This window comes from Schistocerca gregaria, chromosome 7 (assembly GCF_023897955.1).
Source record: "Schistocerca gregaria isolate iqSchGreg1 chromosome 7, iqSchGreg1.2, whole genome shotgun sequence".
NCBI classification, from domain to species: domain Eukaryota; kingdom Metazoa; phylum Arthropoda; class Insecta; order Orthoptera; family Acrididae; genus Schistocerca; species Schistocerca gregaria.
The window spans coordinates 224,014,001-224,040,210 of NC_064926.1; the positions used below are offsets into that span (position 1 = coordinate 224,014,001).

A 26,210-nucleotide genomic window follows, 5' to 3' on the forward strand; every position below is an offset into this window, starting at 1 on the left:
TGTACTGTGGAGACCTCACGCCCCACGTGTTGAGCAATTCGGCGGTACGTCCACCCGGCCTCCCTCATGCCCACTATGCGCCCTCGCTCAAAGTCCGTCAACTGCACATACGGTTCACGTCCACGCTGTCGCGGCATGCTACCGGTGTTAAAGACGGCGATGGAGCTCCGTATGCCACAGCAAACTGGCTGACACTGACGGCGGCGGTGCACAAATGCTGCGCAGCTAGCGCCATTCGACGGCCAACACCGCGGTACCTGGTGTATCCGCTGTGCCGTGCGTGTGATCATTGCTTGTACAGCCCTCTCGCAGTGTCCGGAGCAAGTATGGTGGGTCTGACACACCGGTGTCAATGTGTTCTTTTTTCCATTTCCAGGAGTGTAGTTTAGACAAGAAGAGAATAGAAGTTTTCGAAATGTGGTGCTACGGTAGAATGCTGAAGATTAGAAGGGTGGATCACATAACTAATGAGGAGGTATTGGATAGAGTTGGGAAGGAGTTTGTGGCAGAACTTGACTAGAAGAAGGGATCGGTTGGTAAGACATGTTCTGAGGCATCAAGTGATCACCAATTTAGTACAGCAGGGCAGTGTGGAGGGTAAAATTCGTAGAGGGAGACCTTGCGATGAATACACTAAGCAGATTCAGAAGATTGTAGGCTGCAGTAGGTACTGGGAGATGAAGAAGCTTGCACAGGATAGAGTAGCATGGAGAGCTGCACTTTTCTCAGTAGGATGGATTATCCAGAGGGGCCATAATCCACTTAGTAGAACAATAGCTTAAGGACCTCTCAATCAAAAGAGAACAATAGGTTAAGGGCTGACATAGAACAGAACAATAGGTTTGTCCCTAAATATATACTTGCACCTGTTGTAGGTAACTGGCACTAACAAAATGGCCAGATGCCCTCTTCATACTACTACTAACACGTACTTTATGTCAGCCCTTGGTTGAACCATTCTCAACTTACGCTTTGATCTTCAAGAACATATGGTGTTTTTTAAACTCAGTGTTCTCACAATTTTTTTAACTGCATTCAGTTTTTTCTAACAGTTATGTAATATCCTCCAACAGTTGTGTTCTTGGAAATTAATTCGATTTATCCTGGGAGTAGCTGCTCAGATTGTCTTGTATCATTTTCTGTGTTTTAACAAATTGGTTTGTGTTTTTAATAAATATGTTAACAAGTTTATGATGCAGTATCCTTTCACTTAACACCAGCTCTCTACCACACTGCAGCTATGAACCCATTCTATGTAATTCCAGTGCCTACAAATCACTTCTTTTATTTTGAATATACTGCCAGAATATTGTCTATGGAGATCTGTAAGACCTCCGAATGTGCTATGGACAATGTGTCTCATACTAATGCTTCCCAAAAACCTATATAAAAATGTTTACTGTGTAACAGTGTAAGAGTAGTAAAACGTCAGTGTATTCGAAAGAGGAAAGACCATGGTAGATGCTTGCCATTCTGTGCTTTATCTAAAGAACCGGCTATATTTATCAGTTTAAAGCAGAAACACCTGTTGACGATGTTGCTGTTTCTTCCTGTACAGCATGGAAAATCCCACAGTAAACTTCAGATCCTCTGATCTCAAGAACAGTATTTTGTAACAAATGGAAGTCAGCACTAAGAGACCTTTTTTTTAATTTATGTTTTACTGTTGTAACAAACTTAAAAAAAAACGGTTCATGGTTTTTGTTGACCGCTGTTCAGCCAGTTAAAATATTGCCGCTTCATTTCTGTACTTGTATTACCACAAATGAAATGAAGTGCATCTGTATTAGCCTAACGGCACTTGAAGCAAAAACTTTCTTTTTGGCACATAGAATAAGTCAGTTTCCTAGTGTGGCATTTCGAACGATCTTAATAAATTATTTTCTAATTTGTCTGATCTGTAGTATGCGAATATCTTGTCAACATTTTGGATACAAATAAGTACTGTACGAAAACTGATACAGTGCTTTTTGATTCTCCTGACAAATTTGAGATTCTGCATTTAGAACCTTTTCCATTTCTGCTTTTGAAATGTTTCCTAAATGATTTGAATATCGTACTTCTTTTAATAAATTAGTCATTAATTTAATTTCGTATTTTTTGGTCTAATAGGTACTGCATTTGAAGACGTCCATCTCTAAAATGTGGTTCACGAATCCATGTTACTTCTGAATGAGAATTTATACCATGGAGCTGATCGGTATGAATCTTGCACGCCTGCAAGTTGTCTCTACTGGAACACTGAAACATTCCTCCCCTCCATCACCCACATTCCTTACCACCGTACTGCCAGCAGTACCTGCCTCTGAGATAAGCGCCAACTTTCTTAGCTTATGGTCGAATTCCCCAGCATCAATCAAAATTACGCTGATTTTAAGATGTTGCTGTCTCTGTAAGAATTTTTGTTTGTTATTGAACAGAAAAACTAAACTCTTAAGAAACTTTTAACGTGAATGGTGGTTTTGGGTTCGGCTGTTAGTTGCTAGGTAAACATTACTACACTCGTGCTCACAAATTAAGGGTAATGCTGATACACGATGAAACAACGATCTGGTGGGAGTTTTGCGAGTTTAAATCACCTCGGGGTATGACAATGCAGTGCATTTGACCTGCGGTCGTTGCACTGTGGCGTTGGCAGCAGTCCACATAACAGAGGTATGTTGGTGCATGTCAAGAGTACGGTGCAGCGAGTAAGTGTGCAGACGTTTTCAGACGTGCTAATGGTGACTGTGTGTTGAAAATGGTTCAAAGAACACATATTGATGGCGTTATGATGGGTAGAATAACAGGGCGACTGGAAGCTGGTCAAACACAGCAGGTCGCAGCACAGGCACTCCGTGTGTCACTAAGTGTGATCTCAAGATTATGGCAACGATTCCTGCAGACAGGAAATGTGTCCAGGCGCTACAGTACGGGATGTCCACAGTGTCCAACACCACAAGAAGACCGATATCTCACCATCAGTGCCCGCAGACGGCCACGGAGTACTGCAGGTAGACTTGCTCGGGACCTTACCGCAGCCATTGGGACAGTTGTCTCCAGACACACAGCCTACAGGCGACTAAACAGACACGGTTTATTCGTCCAGAGACCTTCAAGGTGCGTTACACTGACCTCTGGTCACAGGAGAGCCCGTAAAGCCTGGTGTCAAGAACGCAGTACATGGTCATTGGAACAGTGGTCCAAGGTTATGTTCACAAACGAGTCCAGGTATACTCTGAACAGTGATTATCGCCGCGTTTTCATCTGGCGTGAAGCAGGAACCAGATACCAACCCCTTAATGTCCTTGAAAGGGACCTGTATGGAAGTCGTGGTTTAATGGTGTGGGTTGGGATTATGATTGGTGCATGTACACCCCTGCATGTCTTTGACAGAGGAGCTGTAACAGGTCAGGTGTATCGGGACGTCATTTTGGACCAGTATGTCTACCTTTTCAGGGATAAAGTGGGTCCCACCATCCCCCTGATGGATGATAATGCACGGCACCACCGAGCTGCCATCCTGGTGGAGTTCCTTGAAACGGAAAATATCAGGCGAATGGAGTGGCCTGCCTGTTCTCCAGGCCTAAACCCCATCGAGCACATCTGGGAAGCTCTGGGTCGACGTATCGCTGCACGTCTTCAATCCCCTACGACACTTCAGAAGCTCTTTCAGGCACTGGTGCAAGAATGGGAGGCTATACCCCAGCAGCTGCTCGACCACCTGATCCAGAGTATGCCAACCTGTTGTGCGGCCTGTGTACGTGTGCATGGTGACCATATCCCATATTGATGCGGGGTACATGTGCAGGAAACAGTGGCGTTTTGTAGCACATGCGTTTCGGGACGGTTTTCTCAACTTATAACCAATCTGTAGACTTACAGATCTGTACCGTGTGTGTTCCCTATGTGCCTATGCTATTCGCACCAGTTTTGCGTAGTGCCAGGTTGTGTGGCACCACATTCTGCAATTACCCTTAATTTATGAGCATGAGTGTATAAAATGTGGCTGAGCACGAAAAATCTTGTATAATACTCCATATTTGCACGAAGTAAACACATAAAAATATAAAAACTTGATTGGGGTCGCAGTTGGACCACCAGTGGTCTACAGCGCTTTCAGTCCCCTCATTTTGCCTTGAAAGGTGACGCACTCCAGCAGGCGCCTCTGTATGCTGCAGGTAGTGGACGTGGAGACGGGCCGCACACTGGGACCCGGCCAGGAAGGCGAGCTGCACTTCCGAGGGCCCACGGCCTGCAACGCGGTGGGCCCGGACCAGTGGTTCAACACCGGGGACATCGGGCACTACGAGCCCGCCGGCTGGATATTCGTCGTGGACCGCGTCAAGGAGCTCATCAAGTTCCAGGGCATACACGTCAGTAGCCGCGCAAGCTTACTAGCCTACACTCCACCCGCTAACGTCATTATGAGGAAAAATTCTGTTTATAATGCTTCTTTTGCTTTCATGAAAATTACCACAGATACAGAAAGGGCAATAAAACAAATACAGCAGGATTTCATCTGTATACTGTGCTTTTTCCACGTTGTCGTCGCCATTCGTCTCACACTTTTGCCAACGATGAACAGGAATCTGCACTGCGCTCGCAAAAAGTTGAAACAGCTGCGGCCAGCCAACCTTCTTATTTTGACGACAGCATCTGAGATTGGAACCTGTCGGCCACACAGTCCATCTTTCGTAGGTCCAAAGCGATGGAGATCTGAAGGTGCTAAATGAGGAAAGTACAACAGACGTGGAAGGACAGTTCACCCACATTTGCCAATTAGTTCTATCTACATTTACATCTACATTTATACTCCGAAAGCCACCCAACGGTGTGTGGCGGAGGGCACTTTATGTGCCACTGTCATTACCTCCCTTTCCTGTTCCAGTCGCGTGTGGTTCGCGGGAAGAACGACTGCCGGAAAGCCTCCGTGCGCGCTCGAATCTCTCCAATTTTACATTCGTGATCTACTCGAGAGTTATAAGTAGAGGGAAGCAATATATTCGATACCTCATCCAGAAACGCACCCTCTAGAAACCTGGACAGCAAGCTACACCGCGATTCAACCGCCTCTCTTGCAGAATCTAGCACTTGAGTTTGTTAAACATCTCCGTAACGCTATCACGCTTACCAAATAACCCTGTGACGAAACGCGCCTCTCTTCTTTCGATCTTCTCTATCTCCTCCGTCAACCCGATCTGGTACGGATCCCACACTGATGAGCAATACTCAAGTATAGGTCGAACGAGTGTTTTGTAAGCCACCTCCTTTGTTGATGGACTACATTTTCTAAGGACTCTCCCAACGAACTTTATCAACCTGGCACCCGCTTTACCAACAATTAATTTTATATGATCATTCCACTTCAAATCGTTCCGTAAGCATACTTCTGATATTTTACAGAAGTAACTGCTACCAGTGTTTGTTCCGCTTTCATATAATCATACAATAAAGAATACTTCTTTCTATGTATTCGCAATACATTACATTTGTCTATGGTAAGGGTCAGTTGCCACTCCCTGCACCAAGTGCCTATCTGCTGTCGATCTTCCTGCATTTCGCTGCGATTTTCTAATGCTGCTGTATACTACAGCATCATCCACGAAAAGCTTCATGGAACTTTCGACACTATCTACTAGGTCATGGTCGCAAAACTGTTGTGAGCCTGGTGCTATCGTGTTGCAAGTTGAAGTTTGTTTTCTTCTCTGACCTGTCTCTGGGAATTCGTACTTTCAGCGTAGGCAGTCTCTTCTTGCCCGTTCTGAATTGACATTTGCTTTAGATTCAAGTAATTACAGGGTACCCACTCCCTGCCTACCCAAAACACAGTGCAAATCACTTTGCCTACAGATTGCTGTGTATTGAAATTTTTCTTTGTTGGAGAATTCATAGGTCACCACTCCATGAACTGTCATTTGGGTTCCATCTGCGATGGTGATTGTGTTCAAAAGATTCTCACCTTCAGTCTTACATTGATCCAGCAGGCCCTGCAAAATTTTAATTCGAAGATTCACGAATCCAAGTTTGGGTAACACCTTGTGTAAGGCCTATCAGTTGACGTTTAGGTATGCACACAATTCCTTGGTCGTAATCCATCGATCGTCACGGATAAATTAATAAGGACGCCGTTTATGATGTCGAATGCCAGATGAGGAGTTTCGACCGGAACGTGCTCATCCCTTCCACCACTACTAAAGGACAGTACCCACTGCCTCAAATCACACACGTCTACTGTATTGTTTACACATACGTTTAGCAATATATATAATTGGCATAATTCCTTCAGCAGTGAGAATTCATACACGAATCACCATTTTATATGCATCTCGATATCAGAGGGCACTTTTGCCTACTGCTGCTATCTGTCGCATAATAACGAAATGAACAAGACATTAGCGAGAAGATTCAAAAATTAGTACACAGACTACGTAATCTGGCTCTGACACTCAATCAACGCAGAAAGACCCGAACCATCAGTTTCAGAATGACCCTTATAGATCTTTTATTTTTTGCTATGAGGTTCTTCAAGTAATGTAAAGCAGCAAGTCTAACTTTGCTTTGACCAAAAAATTACAACTCTCAGGAAAGCAAAATCTTTTCTTTGTAATCTGTGCTTGGACACATGAACACGCAACCTGCTCTGCCCGTACCTGCGGTTTTGGAAACGTCAGTACACAGGGCGTTTCAAAGACTTTGCATCAAACGTTTAGGAGTGGATGCGATGATGGATCACATCCTGGGGAGAAACTTTCATCACAATCTAAATGTTTGTTGCTGTTTCCTAGCGACTCTAGGGGCCCTTTAGTTTTCGCAGGACTCAGACGACTAGATTTAAGCGAACTAGTAAGGTCTACTAAACAGGTTACGCATACTACCTACCGTAGTAAATTGACAGGATGATTTTCTACAGCAGAACCTTAAGAACAAGTGACTCCAAATGTATAAAGATATTTTAGAAGGAATATGGAACTCAAATTTTGCTGAGTCTTCTCTCATTCATACAGTACTTATCACCTGCGACCGTAGCAGCTGCGTGGTTCCGGACTGAACCGCTCGGCCACTGCGGCCGGCTGTACATCTAGAACTACTGTGGAAAACTATGAGCAATCCTAGTTTTCGGATGAAATAACAAGTTTGCGGTACCACTGACCTTTCATTGATATCCATAACGCGTTTCAAAGGTTTAAAGTCCCATCATCAGGAGCTTTATATCTGTTGTTATGAAATATGTGTGCATTGTTTTGATACTTTGCGGTAACCTGGGGCATTTTCTAGTAGAGAAACAAAACACTGTTTCAGAACATGGCTCTGTGGAGGTCTTTGTCTAAAAACTAAAAGTAAACGTAAATGTGGGAGCAAAGCAACAAAATGGAATACCTCCAGTTGTCATAGACTGCTTTCTCTGTCGTAATGCATCACATATAAACTGCCAGACACTACAAACAAAGATGGTGTCTGGAAGCTACCAGGTGCAAAGAACTTACAGCAAAAACAGAAGCACTACTTCAGACTACAAACACCATTTAGCAAAACAAGCCATTATTAAAAAGCAAACCTAAGCACTGAGGAGATCTGTGATTGCGGTGATGAATACATATATTAAAGAAAATTTGGAGTAAATATTTCAAGAGGTACACAAACTCTCTTCTGTCGAGTTATATAGCTTAAAGTTCATTTATGTCACCAGGTGACATGTTGAAAACATTAGATGCAATAATTATGTTTCCAACAGTGGTAAAATTAAACATGAATAACAAGTTAGCCTGGGGTTCAGAGACAATTGATGAATGGAGTGGGAGAAAGAGAGCAAGGTCTTCGTTATGCAAGAGCTTAAAAACAAAAAATATGACTTCAGCAATAGCCACCCATCTGCTTGAGAAGGAGAAAGGAGCTAATGACCACTGGAGGTATTCTATTTTAGTTGTTTTATTTTTCACATTGACGTTTTCGTTTACTTTTTAGTCAAACATCTCCATAGAGACCTGTTCTGAAATAGTGTTTTGTTTTTCCAGTAGACAGTGCCACAGCTTACCGCAAAGTCGTAACACAATACACACACTAACGCATATAAATGCACGTGATGGAGGTTTGGACCTTTGAAACGCATTGTGGCTATAAATAAAGAGTGAATGGTAACAGTAAACGTTGTTGTTTCATTAGATGTGTAATCACAGTAAAGCTTAACCCAAGTTAACACTGGTTTTTGCTAACTGCTGTGCTCCGGCGAATTTTTTAAAAAAATTGAAAACGTTGGCTTCTTCAATTATTTCTTTGTATTGGTAATTACAATTAGCAAGAAACTGTTAAGGCTTTCTTGGACGTTGACAAATTGCCTGTTGGCTTCTGTTTCGGGTTCTTCGGTCGATGTTTCTTTAATTTTTCTGGCGTTTCGCCAGCACGAGTGACTGACATTCTCCAAGTTTCACCCTCCAATGCCGGTGGCGGACTGGAGTCGAACTCGTGGTCACAAATTGAATGTTCATGTCGCGCCAACGTCCCAGGCGTTTCTCATTGTTGTTACCGCTGAGGTTATTTCCTTGCCACCTGCAGTGGTCGTTAGCTGCAGCACGGGAATTCAGAATGCGTTCACCATGAGGTTTTCGTCTTTCTTGTTGAAGTTATTGTCATGTTCTCTGCGGCTGGTCTCGGCGGAGGTTCGAGTCCTCCCTCGGGCATGGGTGTGTGTGTCTGTCCTTAGGATAATTTAGGTTAAGTAGTGTGTAAGCTTAGGGGCTGCTGACCTTAGCAGTTAAGTCCCATTAGATTTCACACACATATTGTCACGTTTGTGTAATTCTATGGCTTCTCTGAACAAGCAGGTGTGGTAGCTCTTGTGTGTGTGAATATCAAAGGGACAAAACCGCTGAGGTCATCGGTCACTAGACTTACACACTACTTAAACTAACTTATGCTAAGAACTACACACACACACACACACACACACACACACAGGCAGACACAGACACACACACACACACACACACACACACACACACACACACACACACACACACACACACACACATGTCCGAGGGAGGACTCGAACCTCCGACGGGAGGGTCCTCGCAGTCAGTGAAATGGCGCCTCTAACCGCTCGGCCACTCCTCGCGGCAATAGCTATTGTCTACAGCAGGCACTTCCATGTCGGCAAATGGAGGGTTAAGCTTTGAGAATTCCAGCCACTCGTGCTGGTGAAATTTCAGAAAAATCATCGAACAAACGTCGGTCGAAGGGCCAGAGACGGGAGCTGACAGACAATTTGTTAATTGCATTTGAGATAAAGGGTGTGTAAATAAAGTTTCAAGACTGGTCTCAGAACACAAAATTTATTGAATACTTTCATACATCGGACTAAAATTCTTCAGAATAGGTGCCTTGAGAATGCACACATCGCTGCCAGCGATATATCCAATGCTGAAAGGCTCCCTGGAACTCCTTAACAGGAATGCTGTTCAAAACCTTCGTCGAAGCCTTCTGGACCGATGTGACGCCGTCAACTACTACCCTTTCAGGTCTCTCTTCATCTGGGTGAACACTTGGGGTGATGTTGGTGCTATAGGGTGGCTGCAGCAGCGCTTCCACATTGAACCGGGTCAAAGCTCAGTGCAGCGAAGCAGGTGTGAACGGTCGCTTTGTCGTGGTGGAGAATCCAGTCCTCTTTCTTCTCCAGGCGGGTTCGGCGGACTCGATCCCTTAAACGGCGGACCACTCCAGTATAATACTGACCATTGACAGCCTGTGCGGCAGGCGCAAACTCTTTGTGGATCACTCCTTTGCGTCAAAGGAACCAATGAGCATGCTTTTCATACGTGACTTGCTGATGCGGGCTTTCTTCGGCTTTGTGATGAGGAGGTGTGCCACTCCAAACTTTGCCTCTTCGACTCTGGATCGTATTCGAAGACCTAGGTCTCATCACCAGTGACCACTTCGTCCAAAAAATCAGGTTCGGTTTGTAAACGCTCTAGCATTTCCTGCGAAACATCCAGGCGCCATAGCTTCTGTTTATCAAAAAATGTGAGCACTATGCGACTTAACTTCTGAGGTCATCAGTCGCCTAGAACTTAGAACTAATTAAACCTATCTAACCTAAGGACATCACAGACATCCATGCCCGAGGCAGGATTCGAACCTGCGACCGTAGCGGTCGCTCGGTTCCAGACTATAGCGCCTAGAACCGCACGGCCATCCCGGCCGGCTTCTGTTTATCCGAGAGCTCTTTAGGGACAAGTTTCGCACACACTTTTCTCATCATTAGATCTTCTGTCACAAGATAAAATACAGTTGGGTGATTCAAACCCACTTCATCTGCAATCATTCTGATTCTGAGACGTCGGTCACTGTTTAAAAGTGGACGCATTTTGGCCAGATTTTCGTCAGTTCTGCTCCTTGAAGGTCTTCCAGAGCGTTCATTGTCCTCCCAGTCTTCGCGGCCATCTTTGAAGCTCTTGTGCCACATGAAAACCATGACATCTGACATGGAGTACTCTTTAGAGGCCTTCTGAATCATTACGAACGTTTCCGTACCGGTCTTGTTCAGTTTTACACAAAATTTTATCGTACACTGCTGGCCGGCCGGTGTGGCCGAGCAGTTCTAGGCGCTTGAGTCTGGAACCGCGCGGCCGCTACGGTCGCAGGTTCGAATCCTGCCTCGGGCATGGATGGTGTGATGTCCTTAGGTTAGTTAGGTTTAAGTAGTTCTAAGTTCTAGGGGACTGATGACCTCAGATGCTAAGTCCCATAGTGGTCAGAGCCATTTGAATTTTTGAACACCGCTGCTCCAAGAGGCGCTGCATTTTGGACGCTCCGATTTCTCGACGACGTTTCGAAACACACAGTCCCTGCACTCGCGATGTTTTCACTCCTGCGTTTCGCCGGCGAATGCGGCTGCTCGGCTCGCTTAACACCCCTTGTAGTTGTCTCATCAAATACTATTCATATTTTACTTTGCTCATTTATTTAATGAAAACTGTTACACAGCCACTGCTTTGATTATAATGTTAATGATAAAATGCAGTACTACCACACTCTTAGATTGTAGGTTCCCTCAAACACCTCCATTTTACTGCATTTATTTATTTCTGTTTATCTTATTGTTATCGCTTAAGTTCCTTATGTATTCCGTATTTACATTGATAATCATCTCTTCTTTTAATTTGTTGTGTATCACTCTCCATTTTTCATACCTCCTGATGAAGCCTTGTCTAGTACTAATTTTATTTTATTTTACTGGTTTTGTTTATTAATAGAAACTGTTATGTAGTCATGCTATTCCTATTTTGTGCTAAAGCTTTTCCTGCCTACTGCATTGTTATTCACGTACAGTTCAGTTTTTACTTTTTCACTGCAAAGATGTTACTTACTGTATGTTTCTACATCAGTCTAGATGTGTTACTTCTCTTCCAATGTTGTCTGCTAACATTTAACTTCTTTGGTGATAATACTCGGTAAATGTCTGAAGATGGCCTTGTAAGCCGAAAACCGGTTTACAATAAAAGTAATATCGTAGAACAAAAGCAAACTGGTGCTTTTCATTTATTATAATGTTGTTGTACCAAGAACCGACGGAAGATTCTGTTAATCTGTCTCGAAACTTTATTTACACACCCTGTATGTTGCCTTCTGAAAGTGTGCTTGTACTCGCAGTGAAGCCACGGTGTCCAGTAAACAACGTGGTCCCTTCGTTGTTTTGCAGGTGTCTCCCTCAGAGATCGAGTCTGTGCTGGTGTCGCACCCGGCCGTGGCGGACGCCGTGGTGCTGGGAAAGCCGCACCCCACAGACACGGAGCACCCCACCGGCTTCGTCGTCCTGCGGCCCGGCGCCTCCGTCACGCGACAGCAGCTCGTCGACCTGGTGGCTGGTACGTAAGGGACGAGGGCCAGCGACAGCCTGCCACTGAAATCCGAAACTAGCGATTCAATACTCTGACGTCCTCAAAACAGCAAAAACCATTGAAAACGCCCAAATTACTCAAAACTGTGGTCATGTGCACTAGCAATGAGTAATTAAGATTGCAGAGAGAAGTTGAAACCTTCCCGTCTCCTCTATATCTTTTCCCTTCTACCATCAACATCCACATCTACATGATTACTCTGCAATTCACATTTAAGTGCTTGGCAGAGGGTTCATCGAACCACAATCACACTATCTCCCTACCATTCCACTCCCGAACAGCGCGCGGGAAAAACGAACACCTAAACCTTCCTGTTCGAGCTCTGATTTCTCTTATTTTATTTTGATGATCATTCCTACCTATGTAGGTTGGGCTCAACAAAATATTTTCGCAATCGGAAGAGAAAGTTGGTGACTGAAATTTCGTAAATAGATCTCGCCGCGACGAGAAACGTCTTTCCTTTAATGACTTCCATCTCTACTCGCGTATCATATCTGCCACACTCTCTCCCCTACTACGTGATAATACAAAACGAGCTGCGCTTTTTTTCCCTCTTTCGATGTCTTCCGTCAATCCCACCTGGTAAGGATCCCACACCGCGCAGCAATATTCTAACAGAGGACGAACGAGTGTAGTGTAAGCTGGCTCTTTAGTGGGCTAGTTGCATCTTCTAAGTGTCCTACCAATGAAACGCAACCTTTGGCTCGCCTTCCCCACAATATTATCTATGTGGTCTTTCCAACTGAAGTTGTTCGTAATTTTTACACCCAGGTACTTAGTTGAATTGACAGCCTTGAGAATTGTGCTATTTATCGAGTAATCGAATTCCAACGGATTTCTTTTGGAATTCATGTGGATCACCTCACACTTTTCGTTATACCATACAGCAATCTTTTCTAAATCGCTTTCCAACTGATACTGGTTTTCGGATGACCTTACTAGACGGTAAATTACAGCATCATCTGCGAACAGTCTAAGAGAACTGCTCAGATTGTCACCCAGGTCATTTATATAGATCAGGAACAGCAGAGGTCCCAGGACGCTCCCTGGGGAACACCTGATATCACTTCAGTTTCACTCGATGATTTGCCGTCTATTACTACGAACTGCGACCTTCCTGACAGGAAATCACGAATCCAGTCGCACAACTGAGAAGATACCCCATAGGCCCGCAGCTTGATTAGAAGTCGCTTGTGAGAGACGGTGTCAAAAGGTTTTCGGAAATCTAGAAATACGGAATCAACTTGAGATCCCTGTCGATAGCGGCCATTACTTCGTGCGAATAAAAAGCTAGCTGTATTGCACAAGAACGATGTTTTCTGAAACCATGCTGATTACGTATAAATAGATCGTTCCCTTAGAGGTGATTCATAATATTTGAATACAGTATATGCTCCAAAACCCTACTGCAAACCGGCTTCAATGATATAGGTCTATACTATCGACGTCAATGATATAGGTCTGTACTATGAACCTTCCCTTAGAATTTCTACCTATTGCTTAATAATAACAAATGAAATCTTCCCTTTGAAATTAATTCTCTTTCTCAATCTTCGCATAAAAAATTTAAATGCTGCTTATTAAAAGTGATTTTCTGATTATTACGACGAAACATAGAATGCGTCGTCGTCGTGGCCCTCAGTCGTTACCTGCAATAACCTAAAACAGTTCCTTACTTTTTTTACTGTTATTGGATCTACATCTGACTGCTACGTCGAACTACGACATGAATATACTTACTCTGTTTTACTATACTCTATTAGCTGCTAGTGGGCTGTCATACTAAGTGGCTGTATTTATTACACAAACTGACTTTATTCTTTAATAGCAAAGCTGACATCATCATCATCATCATCATCATTTAAGACTGATTATGCCTTTCAGCGTTCAGTCTGGAGCATAGTCCCCCTTATAAAATTCAGTGCAAACATTGGTGCCTCTTCTGATGTTAAGCCTATTACTTCAAAATCATTCCTAACCGAATCCAGGTACCTTCTCCTTGGTCTACCCCGACTCCTCCTACCCTCTACTGGTGAACCCACGAGTCTCTTGAGTAACCTTGCTTCTCCCATGCGTGTAACATGACCCCACCATCTAAGCCTGTTCGCCCTGACTGCTACATCTATAGAGTTCATTCCCAGTTTTTCTTTGATTTCCTCATTGTGGACACCCTCCTGCCATTGTACTACAATAATCCTAGCTACTTTCATATCCGTAACCTCAACCTTATTGATAAGGTAACCTGAATCCATCCAGCTTTCGCTCCCACACAACAAATATGGTCCAAAGATTTATCGGTGCACAGATAACTTAGTCTTGGTACTGACTTCCTTCTTGCAGAAGAGAGTAGATCGTAGCTGAGCGCTCACTGCATTATCTTTGCTACACCTCGCCTCCCGTTTTTCACTATGTTGCCATCCTGTGAGAATATGCATCCTAAGTACTTGAAACCGTCCAACTGTTCTAACTTTGTTCCTCCTATTTGGCACTTAATCCGTTTATATCTCTTTCCCACTGACATTACTTTCGTTTTGGAGATGCTAATCTTCATACCATAGTCCTTACATTTCTGATCTAGCTCTGAAATATTACTTTGCAAACTTCCAATCGAATCTGCCATGCCGGCCGGAGTGGCCGTGCGGTTCTAGGCGCTACAGTCTGGAGCCGAGCGACTGCTACGGTCGCAGGTTCGAATCCTGCCTCGGGCATGGATGTGTGTGATGTTCTTAGGTCAGTTAGCTTTACTTAGTTCTAAGTTCTAGGCGACTGATGGCCTCAGAAGTTAACTCGCATAGTGCTCAGAGCCATTTGAACCATTTTGAATCTGCCATCACAACTAAGTCATCCGCATATGCGAGACTGCTTATTTTGTGTTCACATATCTTAATCTCGCCCAGCCAGTCTATTGTTTTCAATATATGATCCATACATAATATGAACAACAGTGGAGACAGGTTGCTGCCTTGTCTTACCCCTGAAACTACTCTCAACCATGAACTCAATTTACCGTCAACTCTAACTGCTGCCTGACTATCTATGTAAAGATCTTCAATTGCTTGCAAAATTTTGCCTCTTATTCCATAATCTCGTAGAACAGACAATAACTTCCTACTAGGAACCCGGTCATATGTCTTTCTAGATCTATAAAGCATAGATACAATTCCCTGTTCTACTCGTAACACTTCTCCATTATTTGCCGTAAGCTAAAGATCTGGTCCTGACAACCTCTAAGAGGCCTAAACCCACACTGATTTTCATCCAATTTGTCCTCAACTAATACTCGCACTTTCCTTTCAACAATATCTGAAAAGATTTTACCCACAACGCTGATTAAAGAGATACTTCTGAAGTTGTTACAATATTTTCTGTTTCCATGTTTAAAGATTGGTGTGATTACTGCTTTCGTCCAGTCTGATGGAACCTGTCCCAACTCCCACGCCATTTCAATTATCCTGTGTAGCCTCTTAAGACCTGATATTCCACTGTATTTGATGAGTTCGGACTTAATTTCAACCACCCCAGCCGCTTTATTGACTGCAATCTCTTGACCATTTTCTCCAGTTCCTCAAATGTGAACCTATTTCCATCATCGTTCCTATTCCATTGTACATCGAAATCTGAAACATTACTGATCGTATTTTCACCTACATTGAGCAACCCTTCAAACTATTCCGTCCATATGCCCAAGGCAAAGCTGACGTTATTCTTTAATTAATTTGACTCAAGTTACGTAATTCATAGTTAAACTTTTTCTTGACAACAATAAAATTTAGCAAAGTTTTACGTTGATGGTTTTTGGGATGGATTATAATCAGTAATGCAATATTGCTGGCAAAAATTAATTATAATCTGAATGAAATGATTTTACAGACGTTCAAATGGGACTTACTTTTTACAATAATCTTACAACTAGCATTGCGCAAACATACCTTCAGCAGTCTTGAGTTTCTCAAAAAAATAATTCGATAATATTAGTTCCTCTTACGATAATAGTTAGCTGATGTCTATGCACATACGTTTATAATCTCTTGTAAATCATAGCTGGTGGCTGGCAGGCACACCGCTCCTCTCAACCTCTCGCTTCAGACCTGCTACCGACTCGCTTCAATTCTCGCTTACTACTGTCTTCCTACGAACGCTAAAGTGAGGTCTCTCCCGCCAACAGTGCTTTCTGGTACAGACAGTCCCTGCTATCATTACAAAATGTATCAATGCGTGGTCTTTCCAGCTCTTTACTTAAAATGTATCTATACGAGGTCCCTCCCGCCCTTTTTAAAATTATATCAATGTGCGGTCTCTCCTGCCAACAATACTTTGGTGCAGACATTCCCTGCTACCACAGTTATTTCCAACATGACAAATATTAATTATTCCTACTTAATCCTATTAATAAAATATAAACATCTTTCATAAATTGTGGTATGACAATAGACAATAGAAATATACACGTCTTACAGACTTACTCTCGTAGGAACAGCAGTACCATTTCTTTTCTAACCAGACAAGTAAGGGTGGCACTAAGCTCATTCAATGAAGAGCCATCGACAAAAGTGGAATAGTGAAGCTGGGTACTGCTATGAGCTATAATCATATGTGAGGGAGTTGGAAATGGAATCAATTGTCGTTCTCAAGAAACGGGTTTGTCACAACTATTATGATATTCGTGAGAGCTTCAGAACAATTAGAAATGCAGAAAAAAAGAAAACTGTCTAAAATTACTGCTATTTCTGCTAGTATATAAGCATATTTTGTTTTCTAAAACTAAGAGACTGTTTTAAGGGAACGGTAAGGATCACAGATGGAGACTGAATTTAACGTGGGAATAATATCGTTGATTTTGACGTGCAGATTAGAAAAAATCGAGAACGTCTAATAAGGGAGCAGTTCTGACTTTGGCCATTTGTATTAAAAAAGAAAACACACTGCTGGATTTCAAACTTGGAGTGACTCATAAAAAATCGACGTTTTCGCAGAGGAAGAAAACTTTTCCATCACTCTGATTTTGAAAACAACTGCTACGTATCCGATCTTCGTTATGACATAAGGAAATAAAGTTGTCCTTATCCTGAAGGTTGGCTTGAGCGACACAATGCTTTATTACGTATACCCATATTGGAGCTGTTTTTTTCTGATCTCATAACTGATTTATCGAGCCAGGTATAGAAGAGCCTACAGTGCAACGTAGAATCCAAATCACAGCGCAGTTTGACATTATTCACATTAATATATCGTTTGAAGAAGTGAAAGAAGCGATAATTAACGAACAAAAAGTCACAAGACCAACTGGGGATCGAACCCGGAATTATGCCCATTGAAGACCGACAATAACCCACTGAGAAATAATCCACAACGTCTGCATCTATCTAAAGGCAATATATTTCGATTACATTAGCAGTAATAATATCGTCCGAGAAAAAGTTACGTAAATAAAGCATACAACAACACTCAAAGCGAAAGTGATATTCCTCTTCCTTTGCCAAATTATCAGCTCTTCTGTCTTCTGACAGCCTCCTGTGACACTGGCGCAGTTGTAGGGCTTTGCATAGTGTGATGAATTCCGATATCTTTTTCGCCATGCTGATGGGAGGGCGCAAATCCGTCTTCTTCCAGGAAAACAGCTCCTGAGTGACGGAGATACGCTGCCGGCTGCTCCATTATGGTCTGGAGAACATTCACGTGGGCATCCATGTGTCCAGTACAGCTCGTGCAAGGCATCATGGCGGCCAAGGAGAACTGTAGACTGGTTGCAGACCACGTACGCCCCTTCATGACCATCGTGTTTCTCTGCAGCAGTGGCATTTTCCAACAAGGCAATGCGCCATGTCACAAGGTCAGGAGAGAGATGGACTTGGTCGATGTGGTGGCCCCCCATCTCGCCAGATTTGAATCCGACTGAACACGTCTGGGATGTGATTGAACGTGACGTCACAGCTCATCGCCCCCCCCCCTCCCCGGAATTTAAGGGGATTAGGTGACTTGGGTGTGCAGATATGGTGCCAGCTCCCTCCAGCGACCTCCCGATGCCTCATTGCTTCCATGCCACGACACGTTGCCGCTGCCAACCTTGTCAAAAGTGGACATATCGGCTATTAGGTAGGTAATAATAATTTTCTGGATTATCAGTGTATTACCGGCAGCTACAATGCCAGAATTGCGAGCCCATTGATGTTGTCAGCAGAGGAAAACAAAACGAGGATAACGAAACTTTCGCGGGAAACACAAGATTCTACATTACGTTGTTTAGTTGTTCAAATGGCTCTGAGCACTATGGGACGTAACTTCTGAGGTCATCAGTCCCCTAGATCTTGGAACTACTGAAACCTAACTAACCTAAGGACTTGACACATACACATCCATGACCGAGGCAGGATTCGAACCTGCGACCGTAACGGTCGCGTGGTTCCAGACTGAAGCGCCTAGAACCGCTCGGCCACTCCAGTCGGCCGTTGTTTAGTGGTGTCGTTTTCTCGCTAACTTTTGTCTAAGGTAAAGGAACTAACCCTGTCTTCATTTGCGGCCGTTACCATCAAATCTGAACTTCGTTCCTAATTTTCAGTTTCATCAGTTTAAATAGCTACGACTTCCTTTTTTACACGGAAACTACACTTGCGTTAAGATGTACCCCGAAGAAAAACGCTAACGGGTCGGCCTGAAAGACAAAGACCTAGAGACACACAATCTTTGCGTAGACAAAGTAGTAGGAATAATGTGGACATCAGTAATGATAATTCTATTGTTGTTTCGAAACAGACATTTAGATGTGCACTGAATGCAATTGCAAATAATTTTGAGAGTTATAATTGAGGTTTGATGAATTTACAATGCTGATTTTGTGATGCAAAACATTTCGCAACTGACGTAACTTTACGTGATACAACGACGTTTACGTTGTATTGTCGTAAGAAAAATATAATTTACCGCTGTTAACAGAAATTTATTTTTCAACGCACTGTATGAAGGCTCACTTCAAATGATCAAACAATTAAAGAGAAATCAAAGAATTATTTCAACAATACTCGTATTCGTAGCTACAATACAGTATTTGCTGTGGTCCGCTCTGAGACTAAAATTTCAGACAGTGTATCAATGCAAGATATGTCATGTCCAACGAGTTCAAAGTATGGTCATTCTCCCTGTGATGGGCAATTATATTTTTATGACATCGACACAACTGGTCGAATTTCGACTACAGGTGATACTAGTAAACATAATTTTACAGAACATTAGGAAATGTGTCCCTATTTAATATAAGCCGATATGTTTACATCTGCATTCTCACTGACCTAGTGTTGCCCTTTGTTCTACAACTTCATAATGAGTACGCTGGAGATACCGGTACTTTCCAAGATGACAACAGCCGTGTTCGTAGCGCTGAACGTTGACGTCTCTGGGGTGGCGAACGTTCAGGGACCGTATCGCACTACGACTGGTGCGTTAAATGACCCCATCTTCATCCCGTACAAAATGTCTCGTGAAACGTAGCAATAAACATGACCGTTGCTTTGCCGCATTAGGGGATCCAAGCACTGAGTTTCTTCTGATGGATATGGCATACATGAAGCAACTTGTCGCCTCCCTTCCTCGCCGAACTGAGGCCGTTACCGAGGCTTGAGGCTGTGTTACATGACATTATCGTGATGTTCCTTTAAAGGGGGATTTGCTCTTCGATTGCTTATGAGACAAATTTTCTAAATATCTTCGTAGGAAATGATCGCGTTTATGTATAAAGAAAGACTGCGTGTCTACACTAAATTTCTAGGACTTAAAGACTTGGCATTTAGAAGAAAAACGTACTGTTAATTTAATATTTCGCACGTATACTCGCAGTTCTGTCTAACGGATGCGAGTTGCGGGCTTTCCAACGAGTATTGGGAAAGTTGGGTGTTGAGCCCAAAAAGAAGGCAGGGAAAAATACTGAGTATGTGATAGACCACGGTTAATGCGATCTTCAGTTCGAAAACTGGTTTTGATGAATTAGTTTCTTCGTGTGAAGAGCCACAGCCTCGCCTTAATTTTTGAATTATAAAAACATTTTTTAAATCCACCTAGGCTGTCAGATTCCATACGCTAGGCGGTTTTTATCGTGTCATCTATCACATTCCATGTGGCCATTTTCAAATTCAGATGCATCGGTGATGCGTATGTCATATTTGTGATGCAGGGGGCGCTCAATAAGTAATGCAAAACACGTTTTCCCCGGTCGATTTCGATAGAAAAAATACGAGAGAATACATTCCAGGAAGGGCTGGACAACATAGTCCTGCCAATACGTCTCACGAAGTGAGAAAATGTGAGCAATAAGAAGAGCGACAGATTTTTTCTCGGCAAAATACGATTGAAAAAATGCGGAATTATTTGTGTGACATGGTTCGCAGGAGAGCTTCTGTAAAGTTTGGAAGGTAGGAGACGAGATACTGGCAGAAGTAAAAACTGTGAGGACCGGGCGTGAGTCGTGCTTCGGTGGCTCAGATGGTAGAACACTTGCCCGCGAAAGGCAAACGTCCCGAGTTCGAGTTTTAATCTGCCAGGAAGTTTCATATCAGCGCACACTCCGCTGCAGAGTGAAAATCTCATTCTGGACACATCCGTTTTACCCATTTCGTTACTGTGATTAAGCCTTCGTCCCCTCTCCTTTCCCATTCCTTTATATTTCCGGATGTATCATATCAGTGGATCCCTTTTTTAGTCAAGTTGTGCCACAAATTTCTTTCCTCCCCAATTATATTAAATATCTCTTTATTACTTATCCAGTATACCATCCAATCATCATCATTTTTCTGTAGCACCACATCGGGAGACTGCATTTCAAATCCTCCCCACTTATGCCATCACTTACTTTACTACACGGATGTCAAAACGTATTTACTACTTTTACTGTCTCATTTCCTAATCTAATTCCCTCGGAATCGCCTGTATTAATTGCATTGCATTCCTTTATCATTGCTTTACTTTTATTCGTGTTTATATTACAATATTTTTTCAAGACTCCACTCTTTCAAACCTTTGCTGTCTCTGATAGATTTACATTTTCATAGGCAGAACTTAATGTTTTCTCATTTCTTCTCCGTTAACTTTGTTCACCTCTCACCCTTGGTTTTCTTTACTGTTTCATCGAGGTACAGATTGAATAAAATTGCGGTTAGGCTAGAGTTATATCTCCCGCCTGTCTCAATTACTACGTCCCTTTCATTCCTTTTTAATCTTATAACTACAGTCTGATTTCAACAGAAATCATAGGTAAACTTACGCCCTGTGTATTTTATAGCTGGTATCTTCAGAATTTCAAAAAGTGTATCCAGTCAACATCGTCAAAAAGCTTATGTAAATCTACAAATGCTACACTTGTCCGAAAGAATATATATATATATATATAGGGTGTTACTAAAAGGTACGGCCAAACATTCAGGAAACATTCCTCACACACAAAGAAATAAAATATGTCATGTGGACATGTGTCCAGAAACGCTTACTTTCCATGTTAGAGCTCATTTTATTACTTCTCTCCAAATCACATTAATCATGGAATGGAAACACACGGCAAACGAACGTACCAGCGTGACTTCAATCACCTTGTTACAGGAAATGTTCAAAATGCCCTCCGTTAGCGAGGATACATGCATCCACCCTCCGTCGCATGGAACCCCTGATGCGCTGATGCAGCCCTGGAGAATGGCGTATTGTATCACAGCCGTCCACAATACGAGCACGAAGAGCCTCTACATTTGGTACCGGGGTTGCGTAGACAAGAGCTTTCAGATGCCCCCACAAATGAAAGTCAAGAGCGTCGAGGTCAGGAGAGCGTGGAGGCCATGGAATTGGTCCGCCTCTACCAATCCATCGGTCACCGAATCTGTTGTTGAGAAGCGTACGAACACTTCGCCTGAAATGTGCAGGAGCTCTGTGGTACTTGTAAAGGCACATGTTCTAGCAGCACAGGTAGAGTATGAAATCATGGACACGTGCTCCAGTGAGCGTAGGTAGAAGAAAGAAACTAAAATGAGCTCTAAACATGGAAATTAAGCGTTTCCGGACAAATGTCCACATAACATCTTTTCTTTATTTGTGTGTGAGGAATGTTTCCTGAAAGTTTGGCCATACCTTTTTGTAACACCCTGTATAAGGTGAAGTCGACCAAAAATCAATTCAATCCGAAATGGCGAGTAAGGCGTTCATGGGTTCCGACGCCGTGCTAGCAGTGTGTAACAGGCTGGGATTTTTGTAGGATGGGAAGCGTACTCGAATGGCCGAAGCGGTCAAAGCGGTCGCTGGAGTCAAGCGGGAGATCCGGATTCGAGGCTCAATCCGACACAAATTTTTACATGTTACCATCGATTCCATTTAGAGCCAGATGCTGTTAATGACCTTTGAATAAATAAATGGAAAGGGGCTGGTCATGCAGTGAGACAAGGGATGGGAGATGGACGAAGAATGTATTGGATCCCACGTGATGAGAAAAGAGCTAGAAGTTGATCTCATGGAAATTGATTAAAAATATAAAAATAAGCATAACAAATATGGTTGCCAAAAGCAGATGACGGTAACGTGTGCAGGATCTTGGAATAGCTTTGTATCCAGTAGTGGACGAAAAGAGGTTAATGATGAACTGGGAAATTTATTTTGGTCCTTTTAGCGTTACTGTTGTATGCTTGCCATATTGTGAGAAATGTATGTCAATGGTAGTGCATTAATCAAAATACGTTTCCTTCCTAACTAATTGGCGTAATCCGTTTTTTAACTATATTTATGCGATATGTGATGCATGTCAGTCTTATTGCATTAAATATACAAAAAATATAACCATAAATTTGTTTGCCTGAAAAGCAACGACGAAACGACACCCTGTGTGTGTGTGTTCCAGACAAGCTGTCCAGCTACCCGTACAAGCACCTACGGGGCGGCGTCCACTTTGTGTCATCCATCCCTAGGACGGTGGTGGGCAAAGTGAAGAGGGCGAACCTCCTGCAGACTCTCACCGCACAGGCCGAGCAGACGGCGCAGTGACGGCAGCCGTCGTATCAGCCTGTGATCTGAGAGCACACACAAGTAGTCAGTGACGAGTCAGGAGCGCTCCCTAGTACTCTACTGTGGTATCAAAGCATTACTCATGTTACGAAGTGATTAACACATCTCTGGTTTCCTTATTAAAGTCGTCATTGTCTATAAGTGCAGTTTATTCATTAATGTAAACTCCACACTCCTTGACCTGCCCATTACAGAAGCGACTGGTATTCTTCTCCACTCCACTACACTGAAAATAAAGCATACATACAGCTGACTCAGAAATAATTATTCCACAAATAGTGGAGGTTTGGATGTTACAATTAGGATCTAACAGTCGCCATCTGCAGCACAGATGACGATTAATGTGAGGATTATAATGATGGCGAATATGGTGTTCGTGCCCGATTCGCCATGCTCCTTGCCTACAAGGGAATCCAAAATCTTATACGACTGGATCGATATCTAAAAGTGTAGATAAATGTCACGTCGGTTCACTTTATTACATGACCTGATTGTGGGGCCTCGTTTCGCAGAACACTCGCGTCCAAAAGATGTCCAACGTAAGGTGGCCTCCGAATTACATATGTAAATGCAGAAAAGACGTGTCTGCCTTGAAGCTTCGCAGTAGCAACATCAAAGTTGCACTTACATAATACAAAACAACGTTGCGTAACTATTTCACGAGGCATGTCTCGAGGAGCAGAAAAGCACCATTACGTCGGGATGATACTGTCAACAACATAAGTAGCAACTGCCTCAACTTTAGCAAAATCCTTGTATACAGGCCATGATGCATCTTGTTAACTTTTCTAAAAGTCTACGCTCTACCTATTACTGAATTTAGGGTGGAGGTTACAATCTACATGCAACCACCGTGATTTAGGTTTTCCGTGGCTTCTTCAAATTACTTAAGGATAATACCAGCACCGTTCCAGTTATAAAGTCATGGACGCCGACCTGTCCCATCCTTCCCAAACCAGACCGGTAAAAATGTACGGGGGACTTCAAAAAGTAAGTTATACATGTCGTCCGACGCTAAGACTGTTGCGGAACACCACTGACGCAATGTCGGGAGAGAATACATGTTCTGCGTTTCCTACAGATATTGATAACAGATGCATCACAGTCCGGGAATGAAATGGCACGGCAATTGGAGAAAACGGTGAAGTACGCGCGACTGCACTATCCGTATTAATCTCGCAAATACAACGACTAAACAGCATAGATTCGCTCTGAAATTCTTACAGTATATGGACCAAATACAGTGTCGCGTCAACAATATTGAAATGGTGTCAACAGTCTGATCAATAGTTTTATACCAATGTCGACAAACTGCGGTTATTGTTTTCGTATGAAATTTTCCCTCACTTGACGTATGTTCTCGCCATTGTTTTTCGACAAAAGAGGACTATGTATACTTAATAGCACTTCTACTCATCCGTGGATCATTTTACAAGCAAATTCAACATGCCATGGTGTTATAATTAGAGAACAGCTGAAGTAATTCAGATACAGGGTCAGTCAGCTAAAACTTGGACCGCAAATGTTGCAGAAATGGAAAGAACTATTGATCTGCAGTCTGCACAGAATGGATCGATGATCAGGGGCTCGTATTGTTAGCCAATTAACAGATAGTAATAATACTTAGAAACTGTGTGTTTGTGCAAACATACACTTTTTAAATGAAACAATGCTTATTGACACTAATAAACTAAACGAAGGGTAAATTAGAATATCAGGGGTGTTTGTTGGAGGTTTCTATTGTGAGTGGTTTACGAGATACCGTATTTTGAAACTTTCCCACACCGACACTTGTACAATACATGTGGTGGCACACACCAGATAACTAGACAGGTGCATACTCTACTGAAGTGGATTGTGACCAGTAACGAGACAACTGACCGTCACAGATTGTGTTCAAACTGACCACCGGCAGCGGCAGTACAGGCTTCCGCTCTGGTACGGAATCACAGCTGCACACGTGCTAACACTTCAGCGACGGTTACAGTAATACATCATCGAGTGTAGCCGGTATGTCCTTGCACACAGCGTTTTTCAGCTTTCCCCACAGAAAGAGTCTATAGGCGTCAAATCCGGGGAATGGACCGGCCAAGGCACAGGTCCTATGCGCCCAGTCCAACGACTTGTAAATAATTTGTGAAGACATGCTGTAGTAATTCGTGTACTACGGGCTGCACAGCCATCATTTTGGTGCCACAGGTTTCTCCTAGTCTGCAGAGGAACGTTATCTAGTATCCGTGGAAGATAGTATATTAGGAGGCTGCGATACTTAGGCGCGTTCAGTGTTCTGTCTACGAAAAACGGGCCTATCAGCTAAGGTTCACTATCCTACATCATACGTTCCCCCTGACGGCTTTTTACCTGGCCATTACTGGTAAATGTGGCTTCATCACTAAACAAGTTACATGATACATCTGGAGTATCCTGTCTTAATGCCCATGTACAAAAGTTGCGATTGCGCGATAGCTAACGTGCACCTCAACTGCAACAGTAACAAGAACGTTAATTGCCCCTCTTATATCATCGCTTGCTTCCTTCTATTACGTTGTCTAGGTGTTACACTTTCACGTAATTGGTCGAAGAGGCCGATAAATAACTGCCGAGATGGTTGATGTTTATTGGGATATCTTGTCTGATACACCGTATAACGACTAACTGCAGTGATCCTACATCCTCCATACGCCATGAACATGTCGGCCTTTTCTGCATCGGTAAATCCGATCGTCCTATCAAGACCTAGTGTTTAAACTGTCACATACTGACTAGCAAGTCGCAGTACACTCATGAAACACACAAGCACACTGTAATCAAACATAACAAAATTGTGCCTAGTAAATACTCAGGTTGAAAAGGACAAACAATTGTCCTTGTGGAAACTTTACAAAATGCGACATCTCGTAAACGACTTTCAATAGAATCCTGCAACTAACAGCACTGACATTCTAATTTACCCTGTTTTCAGTGTGTTTATATCAATAGGCATTGTTCCATTTAAAAAAGTGTGTATACACAAAAAACATACTTTCTAAGTGTTATTGCAACCTGTTTATTGGCTATAAATACGAGCCCCTGACTACCAATCCTTCTTTGAAAATCACTCTGAATAGCACCTTCCATTTCCACAATATTTGTGATGCAAGTTTTAGGTGATTGACCATGTATACAGGAATTACGAGCGGTTTTCAAAAGGTAAGTTGCACATATCTACCTAAAAGCATTCCTCAAGACAAGAGGCGCATAGTAAAAAGAGAGTACTTGTTGCAGACTTCTTGTAGACATACAGATGGTGGACAAAAATATTTCTCCACCAAAAAT

The 26,210-nt window shown here is 42.9% G+C and overlaps 1 protein-coding gene across 2 annotated transcripts in view; it reads left to right on the plus strand.

Moving 5' to 3' along the window:
• LOC126281648 (probable 4-coumarate--CoA ligase 1) overlaps window positions 1-23,145 on the plus strand; it is a 142,136-nt gene extending 118,991 nt beyond the window's left edge. Inside the window, exons 7-9 of one of the 2 annotated variants that reach the window (XM_049980785.1) lie at window positions 4,161-4,355; window positions 11,675-11,840; window positions 22,732-23,037. In XM_049980785.1, coding sequence (XP_049836742.1) covers window positions 4,161-4,355; window positions 11,675-11,840; window positions 22,732-22,874 — 504 coding nt within the window. In that variant the 3' untranslated portion in view covers window positions 22,875-23,037. Of the gene's footprint in view, window positions 1-4,160; window positions 4,356-11,674; window positions 11,841-22,731 lie in introns of both variants that reach the window. The other variant, XM_049980786.1, reaches the window with a different exon arrangement.
• Window positions 23,146-26,210: the final 3,065 nt, after the last annotated feature.